Below are 20,964 nucleotides of genomic sequence, written 5' to 3' on the forward strand. Positions count from 1 at the left end.
TATGTTCTTTGTGCTTTGCATACATTATGTTTCAGTCTTAAAATAATCAGTATATAAATATTATTGCCTGTCTCTCACAGATAAGAAAACTAAGACTCATGTCACTTCTGCCGTGCCTTATAAAACCACAGCCTAATAGTAGTATAGCCTTAAATAAAAAAAATATTTTTTAATACACAAGCCATTACTGTTCTTGGGCTTGGTGCTGAAAAGGGATATGTCTTAGTTTTCTAGAGAAGTTGTCATTGTCAATAGCCTATTTTCATATTTTCTCAACTTAGTACATTGCATTTTTAAGTCATTTTACACGTTTTGAAATTTGTTATATATGGCATAGAGATTTCTTATAGAATATACACATTTTGCATGAAATAATTCTTTCATACTAAACATTAACTTTATGTTATGTATTATGCATTTCCATTTCTTCAACATCAAGCAGCATTATAACCAACAGACTTGAACAGCCTCAAGCTGTAGGTTAACATTTCTAGATGCAGGGAATTTTGTCAAAGTGTGCTTCACTGCATTTCAGAGATTGACATCTGTGTCATTTTTAGACATATCTGGTCCCTGCCTCAAGCACTCTTGAGCAGAGAGAGTTGGTTAGATGGACACACACCACAGACATGGCTGTTCTATCTTGTTTTATTCTGGTACTGGTTATTTAAAAAAAAAAAAAAAAAGGGAAAACCACCAAATGAAAATACAGCCAGCAGTTATTATTACTGTTATAATTATATTTATATTTCTTAGATTAATGAGTTCAATAAAACTCTGAGCACTGTCTAATAGCAAATAATCATTATAACATTACAGTTTTAGAATTATCCTAGCTTTATAGCAGATGTTCAGAAATGCCTTCTTCAAAACTGGGAAATAAATTCCATAAAAATATGTATTTGGTTACAGAGAATAACTTCATTCTAAGATTTATCATTTTCCAGTTTTTGCTTGTTTCTCTTCGGTGTCTCATATATTTTCTGCTTTTTTGTAGATATCTTACTATTTTATTAAGTTAATCAGAGAGTACAGTAGCTTGTCTGCTGTCCAAATTTGATGAGTGTCATGATATATGTAGGTGATACCTTCATGCCTGCTCTCGATGTCATGGTTATAATGGGTCATAACCCATTTGTCATCTAACAAACGAGCCCTGGCTGTTGATACACTGCTTAGTAGCATTGTTGTACCCATTGGTATAATCTACAGTAATCAAGATAGTATAACTGCAATTATGTGTTTTATTATCTCATTATCCACCTTGCAAATAAGACAACTATTACCATCCATTTCTTTCCTTTCTTAACCAATGGTGATCATTTTCTTATATTAATCACCATCATAAGTCCCTCATACTTAAAACTAAATCCCCTCTCAACTATACCTTGAATTAGTTTTAACTGTGTAATTTTGTATAATCTAATTTAAGTGGGAGTTTGCAACTTGCATGGTTTACGAGTCTTAATAAACCACTGAAAGGCTTACAGCTATGTTTCAGTACTGCGTGCTGTATTTTTCATCATGATAAGTAGTGGGGATCACAGATCCTCTTTTAAAATAGCAAGTGTGAGCCAACATAGACTGACTCTACTTGTTAATATTATTTAGTACATACCTGATTCCAGAAAACATTAAAAAAAAATGGCCCTCTTGTTACCACTCAGTTGGAGAGTAAGCTTATTTGGAGAGACCTTGCATACTTTTAAGTTCTTGATAAAATGACATTCTGGTATCTGGATATGTTAGAATATGCTTGAAGAAGAGATTGGTGCTATATCTTACACATGTAAATAAATATAAAAACTAAGTGTATATATATATATATATATGTGAACACACCCATATACACATAAATGTATTCATATTAAAAAGTGATAAAACTTAGAACTTGTTATACTTTATAAACTAAACTAGTTAACTTGTTATAAACTTACCGAACATTACTCCGTGTTGTACCAATTAAATGAATGTCATGATTATAGCACGTTTTTTTTCTTTCTTGCCTATTTTAATACAACCAAATGAAACTTGCCAGAAATCTCTCCATTTCTATACCATTTTGCTTTACCCAATATCTTGTCCAGTACATTCCTCTCTATATACTCATTCATATAATCAATATACAACTGTTTTAACTATATGTGCACTGCACAGACAGTGCCCACATGAAGCTCAGGGTTAAGTGGGTAAAGAAGGCAAGCATAGTGAGCAGAGCTAGGTAATGCATGTCCGTGTAGACCCACAGAGAGAGGTCCCAGCATCTCCTAGAAGACAGGTAGGTGATACAGGTAGATAGGTTAGTATGGTTCAAATGAAGGGTGTTTATGGGGAGACTGTGAGTCTGTTTGGGTATTTGTGAATCTGATTGCCACAGGCCTTATAGCTAAACTAAGGAGTTCTTGTTTATTAATGCTACAGGAAGACACAAGAAAGCTTGTAAGTAGGTGAGCAGTATGGTAGCATTCGAATCTCTAGATGCAGAATTGAGAATAGTGAAAATAGAGGAAGGGAGCAAAAGTTAGGAGGCTATTTTTAAGAAAACCAGGTGAAAATTCCTAAACACCTGGGTAGTGGTGGTATGACTAGAAATCTGATGGGTCAAGCTGATTGTCCATATGGTTGACGAGGATAAAGGAAAAAATAATCTAGGATATTTATTGTTTGGGCAACAAAAACATGTTAAGAAAGTTCCATGAAAAAAAAAAAAAAAGAGTAGAGGGGGCCTCCCTGGTGGTACAGGAGGTTAAAGCACAGCATTGTGAAGCTATGTGCAGCCACTGCAGCAAGAGTTCTATGCCCCACAAAGGAGGTGACCCACATGGTGTGGCAAACCTTTCTTGTCTCACGTGCTGCTGCCATTAGTGTATTTCAGTCAGTGTGCATGTCCTGTTCCCCAGTCTGTCTCTGTTGAATCCTCTAACTGCCCCTACCTCTGGCTTGTACCCCAGGTCTTGTATGCATAAATAAATAAATCTTTAAAAAGAAAGAAAATGGTGGCCCTCCCTGGTGGTACAGTGGGTTAAAGCACAGCACTGAGAAGCTAAAGCCACCTCCAATGAGTTCGATTCCCGCCTGCCCCGGAGATGACCCACATGGCACAGCAGACCTCTCCTGACCCGCCCACTGCTCCCCTCAGCAGTGTACTTCGTCGATCTGCCTGTTCTGCTCCCCACTCTGTCTCTGGTGAAGCCTTTCACCGCCCCTGAGCCTCTGGCCTATACCCTAGTTCTGTATGCACAAATAAATAAATCTTTAAAAAAAAGAAAGAAAGAAAGAGAGAAAGAAAGAAAGAAAATGAGTTGAAAGGTGATACTGAAAATTTTACTCAGAAAACACTGCAAACAGGAAAAGTTGAAATACATGAAAGAAGTCAAGAGACATGAATTGAAGTGTTTCCAAATTTATCTCAAAGGATGTCTATAATAGAATGTAACAGTCACAGTAGCTATATTCAAAGAAATACCTGGGAATTTTATAAATTAAGGGAAGTCATGAATCATGAATCTTAGTATATGGACAGACAAGTCAGTAAAATTAAATCCACATGTATACAGCGGTGACATCATCAAACATGAATTGTAAAGAAAATCTCAAAAGCTTAACCACAAAAGAATTAAAGAATAACAGATTGTTGGCATAAAAAATTCTAGAAAGTAATGCAGTAGTCTCTTCAAAAAGATTTCCTAGAATCTATCAGCTAAATTAATTTTATAGTAATAATAATTGTTTTCAGACATACTACTGGGTTTATCACCTATGTAGATTAAAGAACAGAATATAGTTTGAAAAAAAATATAAGAACCTGAAAACGAAGGTAATCTTAAAACTCATTTGTAAAATACAAATTTCTGTTTAAAGAGATAAATTTTAATGAGTCTTAACAACAAAACATGAACTAAAATTCAGGCATACAATAATGGAAAAGGTGGGAATTTCATTGTCTAGTGGTAGCCTGCTAAATCCTTCTTGTGACTAGATACATAGAATGATTTTAGAAAAAAAAATTAAAATCTAGTCATAGATGTCCTATTTTAAGAATATGGGGAAATGTAATCTTTATATATCATTGTGAGTGTCATCTATTTAACCACTTTGAGAACAGTTTGACAATATATAGTAAAATTGATGATGTGCATACCCCTTAAATGTGTTACTGGGTAAATACAATGAAGACACCTGCAGAAGCATTTGTAACAATGAGCATTATGAACCACTTAATTTTCTATCACCATGAGAACAGATAATAGTGGTCCATTTAGAAAATGGAATACTGTACAAAAATAAAATATTATAAATCCCAAATGTAATATTAAATGAAAATAAACCAATTGTTGAATAAGATGCCATTATGTACAATTTTTAAAAGAACTAACCTGTCTTAGCTATTGTTCACTGATGTAAATATAGTTAGAGCAAAAGAAGTTGGATAGTTATCTAGCCAGATGCTATAGAAAAGGAATGTTTCACTTTTTTAAATAATCTGAAGAAAATACAATAAATGGTGGGTTCTTTGAACCATGTAGGAGAAATAGTAGGTGGTCATTATACGGATGTTTGGAATTTCTTAAAAATGACAAGACAAACTTTAAATAATATCTGTTCCATGAGCAACTTTGTGAGAGAGCAAACACTCTATATTAAAGAACTATTTTTTCTTTTACATCAAAGATGGTAGATATAAAAAATAATGGAAAGAATCAACTGTGATGATTTTGGTTGATAAAAGAGAAACAGGAATACAGATACCAAATTGTTGATTGGGGCCCTAACAACCTATTTGTTAGTATACATACATGTAGGGCACTCATAGGAATTTCTCTTATTAGCTATGAATATCCATTCCTTGTAGTGATCCATCAAGAATTAACACACACCTTTAGTTAAGGAAATCAGATCAAAGACGCTCAGAATGTGTAGTGTTAGAGTTTGAGGCATTGTAGAAGTTATCTAAACAGAAATGTCAGTTAGTTTTATTTTTTACTACTATATCCAAGGAAAACAATATCAAACTTCTGTGTTTGTTTACCTCTGAAACCTATTGACTAAGCAAACAACCTGAAAGATATTTGTCTAGGAGATCTTCATCCTCCATCATAGCCCTGAACTACTTCAGCAACTGTCAGTTCTCACAAAACAAACTGAATAAGTTAGTGTAAATCTAGATAATGTTAGGATACCAGAGTGGAAAAGGATGCCTTGTGACCTCTCCCAATATATAAGATAGCTGTGTTCTCAGAGTACTTTTATTGTCTGCACTATCTCTAGGTGGATTTACAACTGAGACCTTGTTCTTCAAGAGTTAGTTCTGGAAACACTATCTCCCATATGGACTCTTTTCACTAACAGTGTGCCCTGGGGCTCAGGAAGGGGACTGAACAGGTCATTCTCAAAGTAATAGTCACACCTCAAGTCAAAGGAGTCAAGATTCCTTTTAAGATAGTAGGTAGGGATGTCTCCAATGTTCTCAGAGGCTGGAAATACACATCTCAAGGAAAGGAAGGTTAACAGGGTGTCAAAATAATGTCTCTTTTAAAATCAACCAGAAAAACAGAATGTATGCTTTCTGTGGACTAATGGAAACCAATGGAATTGTCCTTTTTTATTTCACCAGTTTACAGAACAAATTTTTCTCTGGAGTTTGCATAAAATGAGGACATGTGCATTGATCTTAAACCCTTGATATATAAAAAATAAACAGTGGCTCTTTGGCTCGAAGATATTTATAGGTTATTTTTATTTATTCAAGCAACCACGAGAAAGCCAAAACTCAGCACCCCCTTTTACCCTGGAAAAGATGTTTGATTCTGAGCTTTTTTTTTTTTTTTTTTAAGGCTTATTTATGTATACAGAACTGGGTTACAGGTCAGAGGTGTAGGGGCTGTAAGAAGATTCACCAGAGATGGAGTGGGAGCAGAACAGGCAGATCAATGAAGTACACTGCTGAGGGGAGCAGCGGACAGGTCAGGAGAGGTCTGCTGCACCATGTGGTCACCTCCAGGGCAGGGATTGAACTCATGCTGAAAAGGCCTTAGTTTCTTAGTGCTGTGCTTTAACCCGCTGCGCCACCAAGGAGGGCCCTGATTCTGCACTTTTTAACACAGCACACGACAGCATTCATGGAACTAACCTCTATGGTTTCTACTTTTCACAGCATCCCAGAAGTCTGCTGTGTAGAGCATATGCTTTGCTAAGGCATCAGGTAGCGCCCAAGGCACTGGGAGTCAGTGCAGGATCAAGGTTAGAGTGTTCTCTACTTGTGACCGCACAATGACCTTGTTGGGTAGAAAGACTGTCTGTGGGTGTGTGTCCAACCAATAAAATGAGAGAAAACTGTAATACCAGTTTTCAAAATGTGAGATGAAGGTGTGCAGAAGAAGCACATAAGAGGATAGAAATGTGTTAGGGGGAGAGAGGTGGCACAAATAGTCATCCCTGAAGTCACGGGAAAGAATTTGAAAAGGACAAGTGACAATGAAGAGAACAAATAGACAGTCTTGAAAGTGGTAGAATCGTGTATAAATATATATACTTAGGATTTTTTGATGGTACTATGGAACAATGCATCAAGAATTCCAAAGACCTATGATGTATCTAAGACCATGAATTAAATAACTCTTAAATACTAGGACTTGCTTTTCATCTTAAATATTATCTGAAGTAAGAGGCAGACAGCAAACTATTTAGACAGAGGTGGAGAAAAGCAGCCACACTGGTTCTAAGTGTCCACTGTGTTTATGCTTGCCAACTTGCTCCTTTTAAAAATGTATACATTTAAATCAGCAAGAACTTCCCCTGGTGAGTCATTTTTGTACCTGCTAACTGTCAATAGTATCACTGATACAGATGCAGTGCTGTGAAGGCCAAGGTAGATTTTCTGCCTGTTTTTAAGTGTTTCTTGTACCTGAAACACCTACAACAAGAATCATGATTCATTGGGTACTTACAATTATTTCAGCAGATCTCAGTCTATTTCTTGAAAGATTCATTTCCACCTAGTTCGTGAACCTGAACATGCAAGTAGAATAAAAGACCAACTACGTGAAATAAGAGAAGTGAGTGAAAAAGACCATGGATTAATGCCTGAAATCATCATCTCTGAGCATTACCGATGAAATGAGTTTGGTGAGCTCATTATTCGCTGTATGTACTCACCACAAAATTACTTTATTATTAAGTATTTTAAATCATCTCTGACTAAAGTGGATTCAGGTTTGAGTAAATCAATTGGAGCTGGTTGGCTTGGGTTTTGAGCAGTTATAATGAATTGACAGAATGGAAAGATACGAGAAATAGCGGTGGTGTGATATCTCAGAGGGTTGTTAGAGTTCAGGACTGTTGGCTGACTCTGGAGAGTTATATAAGGTTCCCAAGCATAGTGTAAAGCCCACTTATTAATGGAAAATTTTATGAGTGCTCTTAATCACAAAAGTCTTTTGTGCTCAAAGACATTCTTTAGTGAACACAGACAATTATAAATTGTCTTATAAATTCATTTTTATTTTGGAAGTAAGAGAAGTAGTTTTAGTCATGACTCTAGAAAAATAAAACCCTAGTTGCTGTTGTAATAATTTCAATAAACATTAATTTTTAAGCTGTATGTAAAATGATTGCATTCTTTCATTGCAGTTTCCAAATAGTAACATAATGGTATAAAAAATGAAAAGTATGTTTTAAAATCATAAACATAATTTTAAGTGATTTTTGAAAGAAAATTCTGTTAAACATAACTTGGGTACAATGTAGATTAAAATTGTGAACATTTTCATTCTCATATTCTCCTATGGCCTATTGAAACAAAAATTTATTATCTAAGACTTTATAGCATAGTAGAAATTTAATGATTATGATTTCCCCAAAAATGTTAATGTTAGAATATAAGCAAGAATAATAATTTTAAAATAAAACATGAAATGCACTTTTATAATTACATTGCAGAACCTTTGCCAGCTGAGAACCATTGTGTTCATTTTAAATAGAAACATGCATTTATTACCATCCTCTTCATCAGTAAATACTATGCTTTACTATTTATAAGGGAATATAATTGATATGGGCTCAAGAATTAACCTCCTTGACTGTATTGGACATTTAGGTTGTTTCCATACCTTCATTGTTGTAAATAGTACTGCAGTGAACATAAGGGTACACATATCCCTTCAAGTTCGTGATATATCTAGGAGAGGGATTGTAGGATCATATAGTAGATCCATTTTTAAAGTTTATGAAACCACCATACTGTTTTCCGTGGGAATAACACCAGTCTCTAGTCCCACCAACTGTATAAAGGTTCCATTTTTTTCACAGCTCCACAACACTTGTTTTTCTGGTTTGATAAGGGCAATTCTCACAGGTTTGAGATGGCTTCTTTTGGTTTTGATCTGCACTTACCTGATGATAAGTGATGGTGTGTATTTTTTTGTTTTTCATATGCCTGTTGAACATCTCTGTTTTCCTGGGAGAAGTGTTTATTTAGTTCATCTACCCATTTTTTAATTGGTTTCTTTGTTTTATTACTGTTGAGTTCTATGTGTTCTTTGTATATTTTGGATATTAGCCCCCTTTCAGGTGAATGATGTGCAAATATTTTCTCCCTTTCAGTAGAGTTGATTTTCATTTTAATGGTAGTTTACTTAGCTGTGTAGAAGTGTTTTAGTTTGATCTAGTCTCATTTGTTTGTTTTGGCTCTTGTTTCTGTTGTCATTGAAGTTGAGTCCCCGGAAGAATCCCTGAGCCAAGGTCATGAACTGTCATGAAACACTGCCTGTGTTTTCTTCTATATATTTTATGGTTTCAATTCTTACATACAGGTTTGATCCATTTGCATTTTACTGCATATGGTGTTAGAGACTGGTCTAGTTTCTCTCTTTTGCTTATGGCTGTCAATGTATGTGCAGCACCATTTGTTGAAGAGACTTTCCTTGCCCCATTTTCTGTTGTTGGTTTTTTGTTGTAAATTAATTGCCCGTGTAAGTGTGGATTTACTTCTTGGATTTCAGTTCTATCCCACTGGCCTCTTTATCTACTTTTATCTCAATACCTTAATATTATGACTACTGTTGAAGTCTAGGAGCTTGATACCTCCATTCTCTTTTTTAAAGGTTGCTTTGGCAATTACAGGAGTTTCATGGCTGCATTCTGTCTTAGTGCTGTTTGCTCAGTTTCCTTAAAGAATGTCACTGAAATTCTGATAGGATTTAGATGGACTGAATATGGGGTAGGGTGGTCATTTTAATATGCTAACTCTTCCACACCAATAGGTGTGGAAGATAGGGTGTGGAAGAGTTAGCATACAGTATCTATTAGTTTAATTGTGTGGGTCAGGTCTTTCACCTGCTGTGTAGGTTTATTCCTCAGTATTTAATTCTTTTTTATGCAACTGTAAATGGGATTCTTTTCTTAATTTCTTCTAGTTCATTGGTTTTTTTAAAAGATTTATTTATTTGTACATACAGAACTTGGGTATAGGCCAGAGGCTCAGGTTCGGTAAGAGGCTTCACCAGAGACAGAGTGGGGAACAGAGCAGGCAGATTGACGAAGTACACTACTGAGGGGAGCAGCGGGCGGGTCAGGAGAGGTCTGCCACGCCATGTGGTCACCTACTGGGCAAGCGGGAATCGAACTCATGCGGAAGTGACTTTAGCTTCTCAGTGCAGTGCTTTAACCCGCTGCACCTCCAGGGAGGGCCTCATTGTTTTTTTACAGGGACACAATCAAATTTTTTGAATTGTTTTTGTAGCTTGCTACTTTATTGTACTTATTGTTTCTAATAGTTTTTTAGTAGATTTTTAATGGTTTTCTATGTATGTTATTATATTGCCTAAAGGAATGATAGTTCTAGTTCTTCTTTCCCAATTTAGATTCCCTTGATATCTTTCTCTTGCCTAATTTGCTCTAGCTAGCATTTTCAGTTTTATGCTGAGTATCAATGGTTTAAGTCAACATTACCTGTCTTGTATTTGATCTTAGAAAGCACACTCAGCTTTCACCAATGAATGCGATGTTTCTGGTGATTTTTTTTATTGTGTTGAGTATGTTACTTCTACCCCCATTTTTTAGTGTTTTTAATCATAAATGGATGTTGAATCATGTCAGGTGATTTTTTTAATCTATCGATATGGTTACACAATACTTTTCTTCTGTCAGTATGGCGAATTACATTGATTTGTGGATGTTGAATCATACCTGCATCTCTGGACTAAATTCTGCTTGGTCATAATGATTATTCTTTTAATTTATTGTTGAATTCCATAGTCTAAGATTATGCTGAGGTTCTTGGATTTATGTTCAAGAGTTGCTCTATAGTTTAATATTTGTGTGATGTAATGGTCTGTTTTAGGTATCAGGAAAATGTTGCCACATAAAATTTAAGGTAAAAATAATGGCAATTAACAGGTGATTGAATGAGGAAGATAAACAAAATGAATGAGAGTTTTAAATCTGAGTGACCAGAAAAATGGTTGGTCACATTGAAAGTAATGACTTTTTGATATTCGGGTAAATTAGGCTGATGGACATATGAGACTAAGGTTTAGGTTTAGGTAATAGGTTACAAGATATGAACACAGATTTGTTATTCATCTCCTTTGAGGTAATAATTGAAATTGTAGAAATTTTGGCTGTAGAGAATTACTAGAAGCTCACCAATAAAGAGAAGTAGTATGGTTAGTAGAAATGTAACTGAGAATCTAGCCTTTAGATATAATGCAGAACAGGTGATGGAGAAGATACTCATTTGCAAAGAAGATAAATGAGGTGGTTCTTTTTTTTTTTTTAATATAATGGGAGAAGGAGTCATTGCCCTGTCAAATCTGCAACTAGAAATTGGAGGAGATGGGTAAATTGTCTATTTTGCTACATAGTACCAATATTATAGGATTTACATAGTCAGTAAAAATTTTAAGTATTCATTTGGGTTATGTACAATATCACATTTGCTACTCTGAAGGTATGAAGTCTCATCAGAGGAAGCAAAAGTAAAGAAAGTGAGAAATGGCACAGCTGAAGTATGGCAAGTAGAGGAGGACTCTGGAGAACCACTCTTCATCTTGGAGTTCACCAGATGTTGAGTCCATTTTATCTACTCATGAATTTTGCTCTTATCATCTAACTTGACATGCTAGAAAAATCACACTATATTTGAGCAACTGCTATTCTGAAACTCAATGAGTCAGTATATCAGTTGTACAAATATATTACAAAAAATGATGCTTCATGCCCTTCAGCTAATAGACCTGAGTTTTAATTGACTACTGTATGTGCAGCCAGCCTGAGCTGACGAAAGCAGAAAAAGCTAGTGCAGTTTTTACAGAATACAAATATTAATGCCACTGATGACTCATTCATGGATGTCCAGCCAGATCCACTATGCTCCATGGTCATAGAGCCAAGGAAATCTTTATCAAATGATAATTCAGATCATACCATTCTTCTGCTCCATGTCCTCTTCTGTAGCTTGCTTCCCTTTCTACCCAGAACAAAGCCTACCATTGTTACCTTGGCTGCCCAGACCTTCCATCCTCTACATGGCCTCTTCTGTCTGTCCCTATCTGCTTTGTTTTCCCTTTTCTAGCTATAACTGTAGCCTCCCTGCATGTCCTCAGACTCATAAAATATACTCTACTCTTGCCTCAGACCCTTTGCTCTACTGGAATGTGCACTATCTGCAAACAAATGTGGCATCAACGCAAATGCCAAAAAATAAATGAATGGATTAAGAAGATGTACATATACACAATGGAACACTACTCAGCAATCAAAAAGATAAACTCATACTTTTTTGTAGCAACATGGATGGAGCAGGCAGGGATCATGCTCAGCAAAATGAGCCAGAAAGAAAAAAGAAAATACTGAGTGGTTTCCCTCTTAGCTTAAGCATAAGGGATCAGAAGAAAAAAAAAAAAAAAGGAAGAAATGTAATAAAATAAAAATGAAAAACAATGAACAGCTATAAACCAGAGATATTTTACAGGGGGTGGAGAGGCAAATGGGATCAAAACTGGGGTGGAGACAGTGTGCATGACTGTGGTGATGGTACATGGGTGACTTGGTGGTGGGAAGTCCATGGGGATTACAACTGAGGTGAAAAAAATGCACAAATGAAGAGTGATGTAAAAAATAAATAAAACTTAAAAAACAAACAAACAAAACCCTGCACACCTCCCTCAACTCAGGTCCTCTCTCAGAGTCATGTCCATGATGCTTCTCATGAATATCTCCTCTAAATGTGTCCAGTAACCTCAGAAGCCCCTACTTCCTCCTCACCAGTTTTACCTTTCTCCAGGGCACTTATCATTACCAGACAGTTTGTCATTTTTTTAAATTTTTCTAATCACCTGTCTCACAATATGAAAGCAGGAATTTTTATTGCCTTGTGCACGTCCCTTGCCAGCACCTGGAAGAGTACGTAGGAGACCCCTCAGAGATACCCAAAAAATATCTTTTCACTGAACACATATGAATGCTTGAATCAAGACAAGTTCTAACTTTGCACAGCATCCAACCTCTGGGATGTGTTCTCAGTTTAGTCACATTTATCAAGAAGCTGCTTAATTTGAATTAGTCCAGGAGGTGGTGAGGGATTTAGAAAAAGGGTTACATAAGAGATGGTTGAAGAAGCACTAAATGTACTGTCACGGTAAAGCAAAATGATGATTGACTAAGTGTCAGGCAAGTCACTAAAGGCTTTGCCTATATTACCTCATATATTCCTTACAACAGCAACAGCAGAGGAAAAAACTGAAATTGGAGGTAGGCTACATTGCCCTAGGTCAGGTGGCAGGAAGTGACAGGAGCTCAAGTCACGCCTGTGTTTGCTGAACCCAGATCTGTGTGTTTTCCTAAAGAAACACTCAGACTGTTGGTTGGAGGAGCAATTCCTTTCTAAAATGTGCTGAAGGAGAACTCTGCTACCCTATGACGCTATGAATTGCCCCCAGCCCACCCCCATCCCTCCGAAGCCCTTTCTAGTAGAAAGCACCGGCTCTCCTAGAAGCCATAATTTCTTTAACTGGGCCATGCTTCGGGCTTGGCAGGGTGAGCAATGAGGGCATCTGCAGGTGGCAGGCGGTCTGTCAATGGCTGAAAGAGGGTTAAAGAAAGGCTGGCCTGCCCGGCTGACTGCCTCACACCCTCCATCTGTGTGTGCTTCTCTCCCGCCAACACTGATGGGTGGGGGTGGGGGTGAAGGACACTGAATAATTCTTTCTGTGATTCTCTCTTCTTTGAGAATTTTAGCCTGTAAGTTTCAGTGTTTATTCTTAGGTTATTATAATGTATACACTGAACATGGTGATTTATGAACAAACTTCCTTTAAGAGTAACTGAATGAAATTGTTTATTTCTAAGGAACTTATAAGAGCCTTTAATATTTTTGATAGCGCCTAGATTGGGGAAGGGGTGGAACTGACCCTGATGCCACTGTGTTAAGCCATTATTATGTGATGGGAGAATAAAGTCCAAAAGAAGCAAACATAGGAAGCACAGATTGAATAGCCACATACTTAGGAGGATCCATCCATATAAGCTTCCTGTTGAGCTTGAGAATAGGGGTAGAAAGGAGTTATCCTAAGGGGCAGTTTTACCAACCAAATGGCTCCTTTTAATAGAATCCCACCTGAGGCATGGTCAGGGGTCAGAGAAGATACCTGTTAGTTTTAAATATTTTGGATTGAGAGGTGAATAATATAAAATATAGTGGATAGCTTTCATTTTCCTTTTTTAAAATTAATATCCCATTTAGATCGATGCCATGGAGTGCCAGGTAATCTCTTGGGAGGAGAATGGAGAGGTGTATGATAGCTTGACTGTAATTTTGGCCACAGCTTGTTGACATCTTTGTCAGGAAATCTCTAGAAGAAGCTAGGAAAGTAGCATCTAACACTGACTTTGTAGTACTGTGTCACAAGTCATCCCGTTATTTAGTAGATTAAAATAACAACAGTTCCTTCATACAGTCCTGTGAGTCAAATATTTGGGATGGGTTTAGCCAGACAGCTCACAAGCTGGTCTCACCTGGAGCCCCTCATGTGACTCAAGTTATCCATGGCGAGAGTATGACCCAGCTTCTATAATGGCTCGTGGACATCAGCTGGGGTAGCTGCCAGCCGAACAGCCTGTCTCTTTTCAGTTTTCCTGGGCTTCTTCATGTGGTGGCTAGGTTCCAGACCAGCAACAAGAGGAAACCCAATATGCAAGTGCTGTCAAGCCTCTATTTGAGTCACTTTGGCTAAGGATACACACGTCACCTCAAGTCGTGTAGCCAAATCCAAAGTCATTGCAGACCATGGGCTGGATTCAGAGGGACATGGTTTGTGATGGGATCCTCACAATATCAGTTTCCCTTCAGTGGTATTTGAAAGAGTAAGTAAGTTCAACTTTAGGTATTGAGTGCTGGAGTTTTCTCCCTAGGGATTTTGTCACATGGAATGAGTTCTGTGATAACTCCAACCAAACCAGCAGGGAGCTAGACTGGCCAAAACAGCTGGATCCTTTTTTTCACTTGAGAAGAACAAAATTACACATGTAAATTATTTATCTTCAGGTACTTACCTATGTCATCTGCTGTTCTCTTAGTTAGGAAAGTGATATGGTTTTGTTTTTGCTACCCAAGTAAGAATTGCCTTTTCTTGGTAGGTGCACCCCAGAAAGTCAGTCCTTGCTAAATGGATTGAGAAACTCAAAGACTAATGGAGGTTAGCTAGGGTGGATGTCTCTATCCCACACTTAATAAAAATAGAGTGGAATTATGCAATTATGTAGATAAGCTAATCATCTGACCTAATCAGCAATGCAGATTTTAGAAAGCCTTTTTAATTACTTCCTCAACTTGGCTGAAGGTATGGGTAAAAAGAGTTCCAGCATGATGGTAGCAGATGTAGTTCATAATATTTATTGAAAATATTGGAAAGAAATTCTCAATTATAATGTTCCTGAAAAGCGCATCAAAAACTATATCATGTTTAACATATTTTAAACTTTGTTAAGATAGAAAACATAAATCAGACAATCAGCTCTCTTTGCAGTTATTTGGAATCATTCATGCAGCTACACATCATCTCTCAGTGCATGATAGCTTATTGGTTAACTGCCTGGATCATCGTTAAGTTGTATTACTTACCTATAAAGCTCTAGTTGTCTTGGACAGAATACAGTCACTAGAATATTCTCTTTTGTTTAGCTATTCGGTAACTTAGTATCTTGGCAAAAGAGTCTTAGTGCATGATGTTTCAACAACTTTAAATGTTAAATTGTTGACATTTATAGGCTATGTAGCACCACACAATATGTGACTTGGAAGCCTAGCTAGATCTGATACTCATTTTCTTGGCTGAATTTGAGTAGTTATGAATGACTGTTACATGAATCATTCAATAACAAGATTACCCCAGAAAAGAAACTGTCTTTGAATTCCTGATTGAATACCTATATCACCCTCTGGATCCTATGCTACTTAAGTACTGTTTATTTGTCATTACCTTCCATTCAGCTTCTCAATATCTTCCTCGTACATTCTCTTTAATATAATTAGCCTGAGCCAGTTTCTGTTGCCTGCAGCCAAAGTAATCTTAAATAACACAGTGCCTCTAGTGCCTTGGACTAACTGATGCTATAGTGGCTCTGTTAGCAGGTGGCTGCTGTGGAACTTCTTACTTACCTCATCTAGGGAATCTTGAGCTCACATGGGAAGGACTCTTTTTTCCCCCACCACATGTGATACACCCCCATCTCAAAGATAATAATAATAATAATAATAATAATAATAATAATAAAGCTCTCAATGATTGCCAGTGCATAATTCTTGGCACTTGAGGAAGTGAATTCTGTCTTTGTGGAAATTGTGAATGCAAGTCACAGGACATAATTGTTTTCTTTGAGGATAGAGCCAGAAAATATGAAAAATCCACTGTATAACTCCATTTCTTTGTTTCATTTCCTTGTTAGTAACTTGGAAATTAGAACAAAGGTATATGATTGAAAGTCATGTTAAATCTTTAGCTCTCCAAATTCTTAAATTTCTCTATCAGCATTTCTCAACCTGCTTGTTACTGACTAGTTCTTTCACTGTTGCGTGGAACAACTCTCTTGTATCCTGTGTCCAGCAGGTTCCCTGGCTTCTGCCCCACTGGATGTCACATTGTCTCCTACCCAAAAGAAGTAATAAATCAGAATGTCTCTAGACATAACAGGGGAGGGGGAATAATTTGCCATCAGTTGGAGTCACTGACTTGAAATTATTTGAATTATTTTTTCTTTAACTCAGTGTTTACTAAGTACTTTGCTTTTCAGTTGTGCATTGCACATTTAAATATGTTTATACTTACAGGCAGCATATATGTCCAATACATTGGCCCTCTAAGTTCAATAGATCTAAGTTGCTTACTGAGTTTAGTTAAAAATCTGTTAAAACATTCTAGGTATAATTTTTTGCCCACATTATAAATGCTAAGATCAGAAGATGGTTTCCTTGTAGATAAAACATGATGAAATACCAGCTTTCTCTACCTAATGGTTCTACCTAATATATGAGATATAGTACTGACCAAAAAGAAAGAAAGAAAAAAAATAAAGGAAAAAGGGTAGCTGTAAATGTGCTCTAGTGTAACTGTAACCTTGATTTGTAAGTGCTTTCTGAGCAATATGATTGCAGCTGACTAAGATTGAGGGTCATATATTAGCAATGCAGTTGTGTAGCTAGTCGCTTTTAATTTAAAAGATGTGCTTGTTTTGTGCCTGAGGTGAGGGTTGATGGAAATCTTAGGCGTGGTTGCAAAAGCTGTTCATAGAGAGGAGATGAAGTGGAAATTAAATGTAATTGTAAAAATTATGCGTTAATATACTCGGTGTTGACGGTAATCTACTCATTTTGAAATACTGATAGTCCGGTCAATGAGGGTCAGGTCACCAGGCTGTTCATTGCTTTGGCTACTTCACAGTGGGAAGAGCATCCTGTGTGGAAATACCTTTTTGGGAAATGAATTCAGGATGGGGATGAAGAGCACTCTCTAGCACAGATAAACACAGATTTCAAACACTACAATTGCTGTCATTTTTCTACTCTCACCTGGTGAGGAACTACTACACAATAACTCACTGAAGTGTGAAAAATACCTCAAACTTTGAGACTTGTAATCTTGTCCTTCTTTAATCTTATTATAAGAGCTGTAAACAAACAAAATCTACTCTCCTCATGTTCTGTACCTTCCAGCCAGAGTGCTAATGAAAAGGGAAATGGTCAGAACTCTGGCAACAGAAATAAGCAGCCGCCAGAGGGTTGAACGGTAACTCATGAACTACCTAATCAGTTTCTGACCACTCAGGAGTGGGTGATATTGTGCATTTCATCATTCCTGTTCCGTAATCATGCCCTGCAATGCTTGAGAGTGGAAGGAGGAGTTGTCTATCAGATGAACAAGGGGCAAGGGTCCGGGAGTGCCCAGTATGTCAAATATACCACTCTCACTAATTTCTGGGATTTCTAGAAAACTCCATGTGTATGATATACACAGAAGAGATATTCTGTGCTTGATGTTGGTCCAGGACAAGGTAAACTTTATGCACACTAATTTTAATTCATTATATATGCCTTTTTTTCCCAGCACAAATGGACCCCCGAGGCCTATCTCCCAGACAAAGTAAAAGTGACAGTGATGATGATGACCTGCCAAATGTGACCTTAGATAGCGTTAATGAAACTGGATCTACGGCCCTTTCCATAGCCAGAGCAGTACAAGAGTAAGTATCATGTTCTCAGGATGAAATAAGCATTGCCAAGATGTTCAGTGGGTAATGGAAACAGCCACTTCTCCTGTACCTCAGACCTGTGGTCCTGCCTCTGAACTAGCTTGTGGCAGCCTCTTCCCATTCAGCATCCTACTTTGGGAGGGGACCGGGGGGAGCCTGGAGTGTTGGCCATAGTTAAAAATGTGTGTTTTGATCAAAAAATAAGACTTACTGTATCATTTTAGTGCCCTTCCTCCTTTCTGTTTTAACTCTGGAACAAAAAAAAAAAAAAATTGGTCTTTTTGAATATCACTCTCTAGTGCAGTAGTCTAGAGAAATAAAATATGGCAAGTATTATTATTTTGTTTTGATAGGCTATTACACAAGAATTTTTTGAAATTGTAAAGTTAGAAGGTAACATTATCACCTTGAAAAATTAGAGCTCATGTAATTTTTAAAGGAGTGTTTTCGCCAACATGGTAAATTTCAGCCCTTATTTAAAAAAAAAAAAAAAATACAAAACTGCTTTTCCACCATTGTCAGTTCTGTATCTAACTTACGTGCATTACTTCCCTGCCATAGTTTTTACCAACATAATCTGGAAGGGAAGGGTCTAAATAGCCACTGTTGCTACTGCAAGCTAATTAGCAGTTTGCTTAAAATGATCTTTGCTGGCTCCCACATAGTAATTCTTTTTCCCAAATATTGACGTAGTACCTATACTGTTTTTATGCAGTAGGCCCTGACGTTAAAACAAAAATTACTGTAGTATATTAGAATTTAAATTGTGTGTGTATGTGTACATGAATAAGATATAGGTAATATGTTGTACATAAAATATTTATGTCAGAGGAACCAGGATATAGTCAATTTAAAATAAAATTTGGAATTGGAAAGATCTGGATTCAAATTCAAGTTTAAATTCTTTATCACTTTGTGTTTTACGACAAGTTATTTAACCAATCTAGGATCATTCTTCATTTGTAGTAAGAAAATCAGAATACTTGCTATATGGGATTATTGTGAATTTCTGATATAGCAACTTGGTGTGTAAAAAGCTAGTCACAAAGTTATGGCACAAAGAATGAATCTACTACTATAATAGTGATAGTTGTAATAATTACAGTGAATAATGTAAGTAATAATAAGTATATAATAATTTGAAAGTCCAATTGTTGCAAGTATCATTATTCTCATTGTACAAATGAGGACTCAAGGCTCAGAAGTTACATGACTCCTCCAAAGTCAGAACATAGATGGTAACAAGGTAAGCTTAGGGCTACTAATCCCAGAATCATATTTTTCTAAGAGTGCTTGTAATGTGTGTTATCAATAGTATTCTTCCGCTGCAGTCCTTAGAAAAATATTTTTTCTCATTTATGCCAATAACCGGTTGTAGTGACTTAGTTTCTCCAGAGCAAATGTTGAGTTGAGAAAGCGTAGACATTGAATCCAAGGGATTGCTGATACTTACAGTGGCATCAGACTGAGTCACCTGATTGCTGATTGATTATATTGTGACCACTGGTTTTATTTGCATCACTTTCTGGCTTCACTGTAGTATTTATTGTGTGTGTGTGTGTGTGTGTCGTGTGTGTGTTTCTTTTAATTCAGTCTATAAAGTTTGAAACTATATTACTAAAGTTTAAATTATGCCTCTTACACCATTCTTACACCATTTGGAGCTTACATAGCAAATAATGACTTTAACTTCAAATGTAACCATTTTTGTGCTTTTACTATCATGTGCTTATAATACAATAATATAGTTTAATGTAAAACTTTTAATAGCAGCCTCAGAAACTGGAGCTTCATTTTCAACATGGGTGCTCTGATTTGCTTTGTGAGAACATTGTCAGATCACAGTATTTTCTGGAAGTGTGGACATGCTTGTTTTTATTACTATTATAAAAGTTGCACGTATATCTGGGGAAATACAATTACAGTATTTATGTAAGTGTTTTCATTAAATTATGAAAGTAAAGAGTAAATATGAAAGTAAAGAACACCAGGACCCATCAATATTTAATTAACCAACATTTAAGATAGAGTATGTGTGTAAATACCAGGAAGTACTAAAATACTGTTAGGTGAAGAAAAAAGAATGATTTGCAGAGACCTCTTAGGTATACTTCAAAACTTACAGTGACATTTTTAGGAAATTTCTTTTAGAACAAATAATTTTTATATTTCTTGTTAGAAAATTTTCAAAACATCTGTACAGAGGCTTACCCAAAGTGAACTTTCAGTGTACAATTGTGAATTCTGTTCTTAGTTCTCCTTGATTTTTTAACATCTATCACAGTTTCACCATTGAGTTCTCTTGTTTTTCTGTTTGTCTTTGGATATTGATGTCAGCATATACTTAAAAACTCCCCCCAAAAATCCAGCATGAGGCAGCCAGTAAAATAGTGCATTAAATAATATAAGAGTAAGACCTCAATTTAGCTACTCATGTAAAAGATAAGAGGGTTTCAGAAGAAATCTGTTGATCATCCTTTTCTGCCCTTGTATAACTTTCCTAAGAGAGAGGTTGGAAAGGATGTCTGCAGGTTGAGGGACAATGAATTCAGAGGCTTATATACAATAGATACGACATATTTAAAAAGCCCTGGGAATCAATACACATTTGACTTTCCAGTGAAAGATAAAAAGAGCCATGATATAGGTTTGAATGCTTGACTCATTTCATTGGCCAGTGGACTGTCAATAAAAGGGGGAAAATGAGAAAGGGAAAGATGGTTAGGAAGGTTATATTACAAAGGGCTGAAACTTCTCCTTTAAGGACCAGTTCTTGAAACAAGATGCTAACCCATAGGGTAAAAATCTCCAACTGAAGCACTTCTTGTCTCCTTTCCCATTCAAATTCATAACCTTACCTCACACAATAACTATTATTATTTGAATTTTTAATTTGTTCACTTACTCATTAACATTAATAAATTTACATAGTATAAATGTGCTAATAAATATCCCCAAATAGCTAGTATTGTGCATTTTACTGATTTTTAAAATAATCTTATATCTTAGATTTAAAAATATTTGCATTGATTTCATACGTAACCACTGTCAGTCAAAATTGCACCTTTTCCCACCCCAAATATTCCTCTTTAAATTTAAAAGAACTTTGATTGCTAGAGCAGTAGTCGAGGTCACCATGATTTGTTTTTTTCCTCCACCTTCTATTACATCCTCCTAATGTTAGCCGCTCCCTTAACTTCAGAAACCTTACTTTTTTTTTTT

At 36.3% G+C, this 20,964-nt stretch overlaps 1 protein-coding gene across 1 annotated transcript in view; it reads left to right on the forward strand.

Moving 5' to 3' along the window:
- The window catches only part of KLF12 (Kruppel-like factor 12), a 371,693-nt gene that overhangs the window by 260,759 nt on the left and 89,970 nt on the right, over positions 1-20,964 (forward strand). Inside the window, exon 5 of the mRNA XM_004680096.2 lies at positions 17,598-17,733. Coding sequence (XP_004680153.1) covers positions 17,598-17,733 — 136 coding nt within the window. The remainder of the gene's footprint in view (positions 1-17,597; positions 17,734-20,964) is intronic.

The sequence above is a fragment of the Condylura cristata genome, unplaced genomic scaffold (assembly GCF_000260355.1).
Source record: "Condylura cristata isolate star-nosed mole 26May11 unplaced genomic scaffold, ConCri1.0 scaffold00010, whole genome shotgun sequence".
In the NCBI taxonomy this organism is placed as follows: Eukaryota; Metazoa; Chordata; class Mammalia; order Eulipotyphla; family Talpidae; genus Condylura; species Condylura cristata.